Source organism: Lolium perenne, chromosome 5 (assembly GCF_019359855.2).
Source record: "Lolium perenne isolate Kyuss_39 chromosome 5, Kyuss_2.0, whole genome shotgun sequence".
NCBI classification, from domain to species: Eukaryota; Viridiplantae; Streptophyta; class Magnoliopsida; order Poales; family Poaceae; genus Lolium; species Lolium perenne.
Genome location: NC_067248.2, coordinates 239,828,220 through 239,840,516, shown reverse-complemented (window position 1 = coordinate 239,840,516; position 12,297 = coordinate 239,828,220). Strand labels below are relative to the sequence as shown.

The 12,297-nt window shown below is 41.3% G+C and overlaps 1 protein-coding gene across 4 annotated transcripts; it reads right to left on the bottom strand.

Moving 5' to 3' along the window:
• Positions 1 to 206: 206 nt before the first annotated feature.
• Positions 207 to 11,642, bottom strand: LOC127302411 (uncharacterized). Of its 4 annotated transcripts, none has more exons than XM_051332860.2 (12): positions 11,373 to 11,641; positions 9,645 to 10,152; positions 8,804 to 8,954; positions 8,116 to 8,223; positions 7,648 to 8,024; positions 7,509 to 7,573; positions 2,100 to 2,172; positions 1,940 to 2,013; positions 1,763 to 1,832; positions 1,394 to 1,560; positions 1,119 to 1,191; positions 207 to 611 (listed from the first exon to the last, which is right to left on the bottom strand). In XM_051332860.2, exons 1-12 carry the CDS (start codon positions 11,547 to 11,549, stop codon positions 463 to 465), a joined length of 1,992 nt encoding a protein of 663 aa, XP_051188820.1. In that variant the 5' UTR covers positions 11,550 to 11,641; the 3' UTR covers positions 207 to 462. The 4 variants fall into 4 exon arrangements, with proteins under 4 accessions (XP_051188820.1, XP_051188823.1, XP_051188824.1 ...); XM_051332863.2 differs by lacking the exon at positions 11,373 to 11,641 and adding an exon at positions 10,676 to 10,813; XM_051332864.1 differs by lacking the exon at positions 11,373 to 11,641 and adding an exon at positions 10,733 to 10,813.
• Between the last annotated feature and the right edge of the window lie 655 nt (positions 11,643 to 12,297).

Genomic DNA, 12,297 nt, shown 5'->3' with positions numbered 1-12,297 from the left:
AAATCACTCACGTGTAGAGCTGTTGCAGACTCGAACTAGATAATTGAGTACCTGAAAGAATGGAGCCTCCATGTCCGAAGAGAGCAGCAGCTGTTCTGGCTTCACAATATTTGCTACCAGCAAATATCTACTGACCCTTTAGATAAAATATTAAAACTTAGGCAATGAAAAGACCAGCTGAATACTACACAAACACTATCAGCGACTAGAAAAAGCGTATGTACTTGTTGATAATCTGTGTTCATCACCATCATAAAATTGACACCGCAGCTGCTGCGTCATGAAATCAAAAACAACATTCTGCATTTATCACGACCTTAATAAAAAAAAACGCACAAACAACGACAGGAGGATTCAACTTCTGGAAGGTAAATAGCAATCGTTTCTCATTGAGTTTGGTTCATAGTTGTAATGACTACTATGGGTTCTAGCCGCCTGCTCTCCCAACTAGGCAGCTTAACATCAGGTATCATGCTTTGCCTTCTTGTGAAGCTCCACCATCATATTCACAGCTGCTGAGCACCTTGCCTCACGTGGGGTCAGAGAAGGATCGCCAGCGATGCTCATGTCAAAATCAGGGCATGTAAGATGTACACTGGCGCAGAACATTCCTGGAAAAATAGGAAAATGAAGTAAAAAAGTGTTTGAAACAATGTGTGAGAGCTCTGAAAGAGAGACATGATAGTCAATCAAATGGAAGTTACTGGTTCTTGCTAGGTGGAGACCTAATCAGTTCTTCACAAGTGATTGCAATTCTATGGCTAGAGGTGATCTTATAATAAAGCCTACAAGGTGTATACATGTCTTTAGTAACCATTGACTTAACCCTGATGTTAAACAAACCTACCGTGGTAAACAAAGATGTGGTGTATTGATCTGACACATTGAAAACTCTTTTGGCTCAAACATGGTTAGTGTTATACACTACTTATGTTGTCATTTCAATGCACAAAACTTACAGGGAACTGTAGGGACCGAACTCAATAAACAATAATCAGAAAGTGCGTGGCACAAGACCTACTTGTATGATATTCTTAATTCTTATGCTTATATGGTCCAAGGACCCAATGCTTGTTCATGCAAAATAATAATGAGATAAAGTAAATATTTATATATACCATCTGCCACTGAAGGATGTATTGTGTATCTTGGGAGTACCCACTCGCACACATTGCAGATCTCGTCAAGCTCCTGCATTGACAAGTGTCAAAATTACACCTGGCATATAAAAATTATAATACTCCCTCCATCTAAAAAAAAAGCTGCTCAAGTTTGTCTACATACGGTTGTATCTAGACATGTTTTTAGTGTGTAGATACATCCGTATCTAGAAAAATTTGAGCAGATTTTTTTGAGACAGAGTGAGTACAGCAGTTCTGCTCGAGTTTCTCACCTGGCATTTATTGCGTATGTGGAGAGCCTCCTTCAGTGTCTTCCTCTTTGTACTCATGGTTAGACCGCCATCTCCAGAGCCAGATGAATTGGCAGCATCCATCATATTTGAGCAAGTTCCCTTATATTTGTCTCCTGTTGAGAGCACTTTTGGTGTCATCTTCCCTTCTGCATAAGGTTTGAACATGATGAGAGTACTGGAAATGTGGAACTGATATAGAAACACCTTCTTGCCAAATTTTGCAACACTTCCGCTGGACGATTTGTTCGTCGCCAAGATTAGTGGATAATTTGTCCACAATGAAAAGTGTGCCACACCACAACTTAGCACAGAAATTTCGGAAATGTATGGCTCCTAGCCAAATAATACCATTCAAGATTGTCTGAATGTCCATATCACATTGAATACTGCGTTCTTGAAGTATGCATTCCTTGTGAAGCTGGAACAAATAGAGAACAGGATGACTTCACATCAGCTTCTCAACTAGACAAAAATTATAGGGAATATGCGTATCATTTTGTCAAAAATAAGAGAGATATAACATACAATTTCATCCCGTATTTTCCGAATTAATCGTAATAAATCATACATCTGATCATTATTGTTCTCTGTGATGCAACCTTCAATAAAATTGGGAACACATAGGTTAAGAACTTAGATGACCAATAATAAGAAAAACAAGTTGTCTTGGGTGGTTTATCGCAACCTGAATTTTCTGTCATTTCCATATTTTGGGGTTCCAAAGCACTGTTCTCGATTACAGGATCAGCACATGGTACCTGATACAACAGTTAATTATTTAATTTAAAGCAGACTAAATGAATCAAACTAAAACTTAGCACACTCATCGTACACAACAAGCCAAGACTTGCCAAACTTACGGCAGATATTTGGTCGCTAGATCATAGCATAAATGAGTCAGATGACACAAGGCTTGAGATAGAAACTAACCTATGAAAAGGATAAATACTTATTTCGTTGACTAAACATGGACAGTGTGGCTCCTCTCTTTATATTGAGATGACTAGCCCCTAACAGTAGGATTAATCAAAACACATTGATCTTTTCCTTATATTAAGGATATCCTTAACTAGTAAGATGATCTTAAGTAATGGGATATTATTGTTTATTTGGTAGGATTGGATTGGGTCAGCTTCCTTCCCTCACCCTAATCCCTAACAAACATTCACGTCGCAACATGACAGATGCCCCAACTCCATGTTACTTATAACTAGTTGAATGCCCGTGCGTTGCTACGGTTTCTTTTAAAGAGAATGCACGTGAGTGTTCCTATAATTTGCAAGATATGCGAAAAGATATATTTGAAACATCCATAAGATCATGCAAGACTACATGTTATATTATTATTGTCCTCTTTTTCTCTACATAAGGAAACATCTCTCTATCATTAAAGATAGAATACAAAATAGATTACTTCTTTGCCAGACTATGCAAATGCCAATATAACAACTCCTATCCATGACCAACAGGAAAACGGAGATAGCCAATAATGCTGCAATCACAAGATTTAGTTTCCCCATTTGCCACAGTGTTTCCTGGTTTAAACTATACTTTTGAATATGTATCACATAACTTTATTTGTAGCAGAAGATACAATGTATGGTGTGTACCTTAATGAGATCAAAACATTGCTATTAGTCTATACCGCTATACTGCAAGTCACAGAATAGTGACCACGAAACTGAATAAACCCATTTAGCAATTGCTTACACACAAAAATCTGTAGCTAATCATTTGCATAGTAAGATAGGAGACATCATAATGTTGTAAAAATATCGGTTGGAGACCCGCATGCATACAAATATTCGAGCTGAACACTTAATTGGTCCAAGCTATCATTAGACCAAATATACACTTAGTTTACAAATATGTACTATTTTGATTCACATCCATTACAAATATTCTAACTGAATACTTATAGATATTACAAATATTCCAACCGAATCCGGAAGTTCAGGTTATATGAAAGTGAAGTCCAGTCTACCAAGAACCATCCACATGTCGACGTATTAACTTTGCAGATATGTCACGTAACATAAGATGCAACATGGGACAAACCAATAAAGTGGGAATTGTATGTATACGGAAAAAAATGATTGGGTCTCTAACCACTTAGAAATTCTGTCACCTGAAGCTTGGTATTTTTTCTAACAATAAATGGGTAATTTTCACAATCACCTAGTAGACCTATAACATGCAAACATCAAGTTGCTGTCAACAAATTGTATGCAAGGTATAAATTAATCCCAAACCTAAAAAAACGAATGCTCTTTTATTATCCATCATCTCCATCCACAAAAAAAAACATGTATGCAACTAATAGCAAATACCCTTCTAGTTATATTTCTAAATCTTGTGTCTAATTTGAGAAGGCCGAGTTGATGATAAATTGTTTCTGAAGAGAGGTACACTGATATTGCGTCAGATCAGGTAAAAAGTGCCACAAACTTGATCCAACCTCATGCACGTAAAAGTACCACAAAGGCACAAACTTGATCCAACCTGATGTACATAAAAAGTACCACAAACTTGATCCAACCTGATGTACTTAAAAAGTACCACAAAATTGATCCAACCTGATGTACCCGAGTTCACCGAATCTTTTCAGACAACAACATCTATGTGAAATTGCAAAACATTTCTCCAAATTCACCAAACAAAAAAGAGCAAAAACATATTGTCCGGCCACTTCCTGCTTGCAATTCGAATAGTTTTCATTTTTCTATCATTATTATAGAGACACAAGAAGAGAACACAAAAAAGTTCTACTTCATTGGTGAAAAATAGATTATAGACAATTTGTTGTTCCTAAGATACATATCTTAATCAAAAAATTATACTGAGAGTGGATTATAGACAACAATTTGTTAGTAGTTTATTTACTGAGAGTGGATTTTGTACACACACGCATGGGTGTGGGTGTGTTCTTGACCACGATTTATTACTCGAGATTCCCGATCGCCTTGGTAGATGGAAATATTCGTTTCTCTCTCCTCCTTTTATCCGAATCTCAAAGCAAAACAGACAATGACAGAATCACCCACACCCATATCTGTAAGTAAAAAAGTATTTCCCTTATTTAGAAAGACATACAAACTAATCAGGTGTATTCCCATAAGAAAAAATAGAAGCAAATTTTATTCTTTGTACCTTATAATTCAGCCATGGAAGGGACCAAAATAGGAAAGCAGCACACAATATTTTTTTTTTAGAAACAACACACCATATTCTAGCTTGAGTTGGTTATGATATACATCATTATCATACTATCTCCTACACCATGGCATCTCAGACAAGGCAATATGTGGTGATCTCCTACACCCTGGCGTCATGTACAAGAAATGTTATTAAGACTGAAATAAGCTACCTCTATTACTTCACTGAGAACATCACGTCCAAATTCCTAGGAACAAATCTCACTCCAATGCACTCGATCTTATGTGGACCTGCACAGGTGGGATAACAATCGTGTAAGGCAAAGACTATATGATTGAAAAGATCAAAGGAAGTTTGACAGAAAGCATACCAGGTTTACTGCCAGAGAACCTAGAAAACAAGAAAACTGTATCAGGAACATATATGTGGCACACATAACAGAGAAGGTTAGTATGGGCGGAATTTGAAGAAACATTGATATTAGGATATTTCCTTGAGGAAACGACCAACACCAGATATTGTCCCACCTGTCCAGATTCCACCAATGAATATGTCTACCATCCATTTCGAATCCCCCCAGATTTCTACCTGAGCGAAAATTGGGCAAAACAGGCTAGACACAACTTGAGTGCCTCAACACATGCAGTAGCATGTCCTTGTTATGGTTGGGTTAACAGGGTTGTTAAACTGCTCGAGCATGCCAGACTTAAGCGTCTTGTTCGGAAGTTCTGCATCTGTAAGGACGAGTTTGACGCCGAAAGCTTTGGGCAGAAATCTTTTCTCCATGTTCATGGGCGTTGGCATTGTCAGTATCAACTTGTATCCCCTGGAGGTGGCGATGAAAGAGAGACTGATGCCTGTGTTTCCGCTCGCCGCTTGCACCAAAATTTTCAGAGAAGGGAGCACAAATTAATAGTGTTACAGTATATGCTCCCCCTCTTAATAATTATATATACAGTGTACTCTGAACACTCTGAGCATATGATTGTTTATGTAGACTAACAAAGAGAAGATGCGGTAAATCACCTTTCTGAGTGTTATCAAGCCCTTCTCTTCGGTGTAAAATATCATGCGGATTCCTATCCTGAAACAAAGACATCTAGGGCACACGTTAGTTGGTCGGCAGGTACGTCAATGGAAGGAAATGAAATTATTGGAAAAAGAGGAGGAAGACTCTGGTTGGTGCAACCTATCCTTGACTCTGCAGCAGGGCTCCACTGTCTCGAGCTTGGCGGCAATGTTAGCAACACAACCCTTGATAACCTTGCGGAGATACACCATGGGAGTCTTGCCAATGAGCTGTCTGTCAAGATTCACCAATATGATTCGAAAGCTCTGTCGACATATTTGGCTGCAGTGTAAAATGTTATTTCGTTCGGAGAAAATATCCAAGAAATTGACAGTTAAGAAAGCCTTCAGTCAGTGCTTCCTTGATATTTTTCTAATGATTTTTGCTAAACTGCAGTCTTTCTCGTAAAGGTGAATAACATTTCCATGTTTGACATCAAATACATTCACAGATTGAAGTAGTGCCACATTAAACAACGGAGGAACTATGCAGATTGAGAGAAGCATTGTTGAAGGACTGATATCACAATGTTACCTGGACTTCTATGTGCCTTGATTGAGTAATATACTTCTCAATCAAGAGTGTGTTTGTGCCAAATGATGATGCTGCTGCTTCACCTTGAGCAGTCAGTTCAGGCCCTTGAACTATTCACATCCTCCTGAATACAAAGATCAAAGATCAATAGAAAAGCATATATGACAGAAGATTTGATTAGTGCAGCGCCGTTTAGTAAGCTATACTTAGTGTACTGCACAACCATACTAAAAATATTCAGCATAATTTGTACCAAATCTTCAAAAAATCTCACATATCAGCAAAAATCTCTATAGAAGTTTGAAGAGCACACCAGGATGGATGGACATGTAGTGCTGTAGCATGGACTGGACGACAATAGACCTCAACCACAGCGACCACAGACCTGGAGAAAGGTAGTCCGACAGCAAATGGCCCAATCTGTGCGTGAGGACCATCCCTGGGCAGTAGGTCAGGCCGACGGGGCCGTGCGGATTATTATCCGGAGTAGCCATGTCGGGGCAGCGCTCGGAGGAGATCCCCGTGGAGGTTGTAGTCACGAGCATGGACGGACGTGGAGGCGCGTGGGGATGTCCGGGGGAAACCGGGCGGTACGCGAGAACGGTTGTACGAGATAGGGATCTCGGGCAGGGGGCGGCGCGCGATTTAGTCGTGCTTGGGGAAGGACGATTTGGCCGCAGATGCTCCTCCCCTCGTCAAAGATCCACCCCGCCATCTACATGGCCGGTAGGGGCGGCGTGTGAAGAACTCAACCCGCTCGACATGTCCCTGCTTGACGACATATCCCTTCTCAGCGTGATTTCCAGGCGGGCGGGAGGCACGGGTGGTGCAGTGGCAGTGTCTCGGGGACGGCGCTGGGTACGGAGGCGGCGGCGATTCATTTTCAGCAGGAAACCTAGGCGAGCTAACGAGAGAATACCTGCGACGCTGAGAGATAGGAGGAAAAAAACTATTTTGGTGGTGAGCTGCGGCGGCAATTCAGCTATGATTATGGTTCGTGGGATTTGCTCGTAGATCGGACGGTGAAGTTTGGCCGAGAGATATTAGAGGGTCCGGATTGTTTTAATGACGACCATCAAAGTGCGTTGAGTGTCAAACGACCAACTCCCATTTAATAGTAAAGATAATAGAGTGTGTAGGAAAACAGAAACAAACAGAATAAAGCACAAAAAACACCACAACAACATTTGTATGGACAAGGATGGAACCATAAATTTATAATTATTACCAGGTCACCATATTTGAAAATTTACTTCTATAACCATTTCAGAGTTGTTCGTAATGGGTGCTATTATTGTAGTTTTTTCAATACTTACAAGCTGTAATTTAGCTTACCATTGGAGGAGAGACATCTTGGTGCATGTTGTCATTCTGAGTTTTGTTCTTGTCCACTTGACCACCTGAAGTTGATTGTATTAGAAGACTAATAATGAACAATGTATCAGTAATATCTAAATATGGTTAGAATACTCACCGGACTGTAGGAATACAGGTCCTCCACTTACTACTGTTGTTGCTTTTGTATTTATTGACTTAGTCACGAATCCTGAAGTTTTGACATCAGGAACAATAAGTGATTCATTTTCTGTTATGGGGCTCTCACCATCTGGACCCTCTGCTGCTGTAGCCCTGGAGGCTTCAGCTTTTCTTTTGCAACTTTTCTTTTGGTTGCTGATGCTGGAGTTCTGGTTGCTATTGGCACCAGTTGCTTTTATTGCTCGTTTGTTTTGCTTTGGAGTTGACACTTTTGCAGTCTGTTTTTTCATCTTCGACATGCTATTCTCGCCTTGCTCTTCCAATTTTTCATCAATCACAGAGTTCAATCCATGTTGGGGGATAACAGTCCATTTCCTGAAACATGTCAAGTGTTACGAAGAATTGTGTTACCTGTGGAGGAGTCCTAGTTTCACACATAAATAGCTGAGAACAAATCTTATGTTACCTCTGGAGGAGTCCTTGTAAAATCTCCTTATATGGAAGAATGTGATAGTACTCAACTACAGATGTTGTTTTCGGGAACGGATCATTTACAAATACTGGACCAGTCATACTGCCGAAGAGGGAAAGGTGAAAAATCTCGGTATTGTCAAGATATAGCAAAAGCTAACAATCAAACAACATTGAGCAAACAATCCTCATTGTAGAGGAAAATGGAAAATAAACATGATTTACATGATAAACATGAGCAGAACAATATCACATATACATGGAATGTGTTACCGGCAGAAGAAAAAAAAACGGTTTTGCTATGTCTCAGTCAGTCTAAGTCACTTACAAAAAAGTGCTTGAGTTGCACTTTTCTGTTAAAAAAGTGCAATTGCACTTTTCTGCCAGAAATGTGCAACTGGACCGAGTTGCACTTTTCTTTGAACTGCACTTGCATTTTTCTGAGACTTAAGAAAATCTCAGTCAACTGGGACATAGACACACCCAAAAAAAAGGAACAGTTATAGCAAACCAACTTGTACCGACATATGCAATAAATGTGTTACTAAGCAAGCCACGCATTTTAAAGGGTGCCAGTTTGAATCAAGCTCTACCCTACAATGGTCTGATTTAATAAACTAAGGAATGGTTGATCAAAAGGGCTCTAACCTACAATCATGAACTATCAAGTAGGTAAAACAAACCTGCGAATCAACTCTTCTAGAGATATTTCCACAAATTTTCCCTTCGTGGTTTTCTTATATTCCACAATGAACAACTTGGTAGCCGTCCTTTCTTTACTCAATGAGTATGTCAAATCTTCGTTGAGAACAAGCAAGTCCGAGCCATCCATACCTATTAAGACAATAAGTTTACCATAATGAGCAACAAACGATGCATAGGTGGATTAAACAGAAAATGCACAAAATATAAACAAAACCAAGTTCATATACCATACTTTTACACGATCATATTTATACAAATATATAAATAGCGGTCTCTAGCAAGCAACGAGCTACTGTTTGTTCATGTACAAGGGAATTAACCATTATAGTGTCCCAAGTTATTTCAGTCTGCTAGTTGATAAAATCAAATCAAGTTTCATTATTAGCAGCTTGTACACAACCAATACAAATAAGGAGAATAGTGCCACGAGAAATAATTAACCAATTTTCTTTGCTGATGTTATTATTTTGACTGAGACTAAATGGTTTTACATGAATCAAAAGCAAGTGAGAGGTACATTTTTGGGATACATTCTCGGACCATACACTTGTTCTTGTTTTCTGTAAAGCAAATGCACATCAACTACAGTTCCAATTTAGTACAATTTGGAACATAACCCATGTAAACCTTTATTTACAATATTAACAGAAACTTTGATCCACGCTCTTCTCCTTGTTCTAGCAAGTATGTTTCATGACATGAAAAGTATTTTTGGCAATACTACTAATAACCTTGATCAAAGCGAGGAAACCTCACCAACTCAAAAAAGAAAATGGCAAATATGATATATAAATTAAAGGCTGTAGTGATAAAACTGACCTGCTCTACGCTGCACCTCTGATATTGCCAGTTGTTGAAGCATAAATGGACCATCCAAAGTACCAAAGATTGTTGTATTTGTCGATTCCTGGCCTGCTGGCTGGTTGGTACTGTGTGAAATACCAGCTGCTGCATCATATTCCTTTTCTATGATTGACCAGACACCCTTGGTGTCAGCACCATACTCAATCAAACATCTTTTCTTCGTCTGGTCCAGAAGAAGCACAGCAACTTTCCCTATTGGCCACAATTCCATGTCTGGATAATCTTTAGTCACATCGAGTTGTTCAGCAATCTCACAAGCTTGTATTCCTTTTCTATCAGTAACAGATAAGCCGACATCATGTCCACAATCGTTCTCACGCGCATGGAGTATACACAAGTATGGGAACAGATCTTCTCCAACAGAAAGAGAAGCGCAAATGAAAAACCGCTTGGCATCAGCGAAAGCAAGCCTGGGACACATCTTCCTGTGGTAGTAGTTGTACAGAATGACAGCCGTGTGAACCTGCAACAACCATACGGCCGTGTGATGTGTTAGCAGCTGTGGAACACCATCTTAATTGTATTTAAGCAGGAGCAGAATTAAAAAAACACAGTACACAGCACATAAACAAAAGGCGATGAGTATTTCCTGGCTACACTGAGGGATGTTGCCATGGATAGCAAAGGAAAATAAACTAATGGAACTACAATGGTCAGTTGGCAGGAAAAATAAGCTAACTGTAAGCATGCCCTTCCTGGCAAGTGCTGCAACCCAAACAGACCAGGTAATTAGCAGGGACAAACCAAACGTATATTTAGCAATCTCATGCAATCCCAATCCGAATTCATAGAGAAATTTGGTGGGCAGATAATTTCCTTGGAACCAACAATCTACTAGCAACAACTGTACTATGCGAACAATAAATTGACAGAGCTGGCTCCTCCAATTTTGCAAGTAGACAAACAAGCAGAGCAGAACTGTCAATTTTCACTGAGAATGGTGAGAAGAGAAGTACAGAAACTACTAAGAGGCGCTCGCGGCTTGCCTGTGCTGCCGCCCATCGCTCCCGTAATGCCGCCCATCGCTCTGCCTCCAACCATACCTATACACGACGCGCTCACGCCACCGCCGACCGGGCAATGAGACCACGCCGCGCCTGCCGCTGGCCGCCGCCGCCGCCGCCATCTCCATCGCTTACTCAACAGTGTGCTCTGCATCGCACGGACGCCATGGTTATCAGTTGGGCTTATCATATTGGGCCTCCAACGTGTGCGTACTTAGCCCACTACCGGACCAGTAAGGCAACCCACCCCTATCAACCACCACCAACATCATCCCAAAAAAAAAAAAACCACCACCAACATCATTAAGGCCCACCACTTCGCCTTCTTGCTCCTCCGCCCGACGGCTCCCATTCCCCGCAACTCCTCCGGCGAGGTGCCTATCCGTCTCCGGGAAGGAAGTCATTCCGCCCAACTGCCCCTCCGGGGCGAGCGATACCCACACTACTATCTAGCAACGGCGGCCGGTACGTACGCCCGCCACCAACGAGGACACAATACAGTACAACAAACGAGCAAGATGACGAGGAAACTAAGCTTTTGCCGCGAGCATTTTCGCCCCATCCCTCCCATACCAGCGCGAACCTCGTTCAGAACCGTGAGGAATTCTATCACCATAGATTGAATAAAAGCGCCCGTTCTAGTTAGCCGCCACCGGCTACAGCATTGTCCGGTGCTCACCTGCTGCGCAACGGCGCGCTGCTTCTCCAGCGTCATATGGCGCTCGTCCTTGCCGGCGCGTCTCGGCAGGACCGGCCGCACCAGGTGATCCACCAGCAGCTTCACCGCGTCCTCCATGTGCACCAGCTCCTCCTCGACCACGGCCCCATCTCCTCCTCCTCCGCCGGCGCTAGACATGCCACACTGAGACACAGTTTTCCGCACAAACGAGTCAGCGCAGCTCAATTTCTAGGGTTTGGGATTCTGTGCAGCGGCGGCGGTGGCTGGATGACCCTGCGGCGGTGGCTGGTTTTTCCCTTTTTTGTAGCGAGGAGAGTGGTGGGTGGAGAGAGCTAGAAGTGGAAGGAAACACGCGATGGGGCGTGAGGCCAAAGTGGAAAGGGCGTGAGGGGGCGATCCGCCGTTCGTTGCCAGTGCCTTCCGCCGTCCATCGCCTTGGCCAGAATGGGCAAGTGTTCAAGAGAGGGACAGGACAAAGACATGTGCTTTGCTTTCTCCAAGCTGGATCACCCATACGATGGCTTGACGGTACAGAATAAGAAAGACATGATTCAGTTTCTTAGCTAAGACCTACAATTGTTGAAAATAAGAGGTCGTTTGGTATCCATCATTTGAGCCTGGAATCCTGGAATTCATTTTAAAATTTCATAGGTGGGCTGTTTGGTTGCCACAGAATTGGGCCATCATTTCATTTAGGAAATCCAGCAAAATGATGCCATGTGTAATCACAATTCCAAACTGAAAGCTGTCATTCACAATTCCTGTGGCAACCAAACAAATTCAATATTGAATTCTGCTGTCATTTACAATTCCTGTGGCAACCAAACAAGTGCCCATTTCTGGAATTACAATGTAAATGAAATGAATACATGTATTCATTTCAAAATGCTACAAATGAAATGAAAACCTGGCTTCCAAACGACTT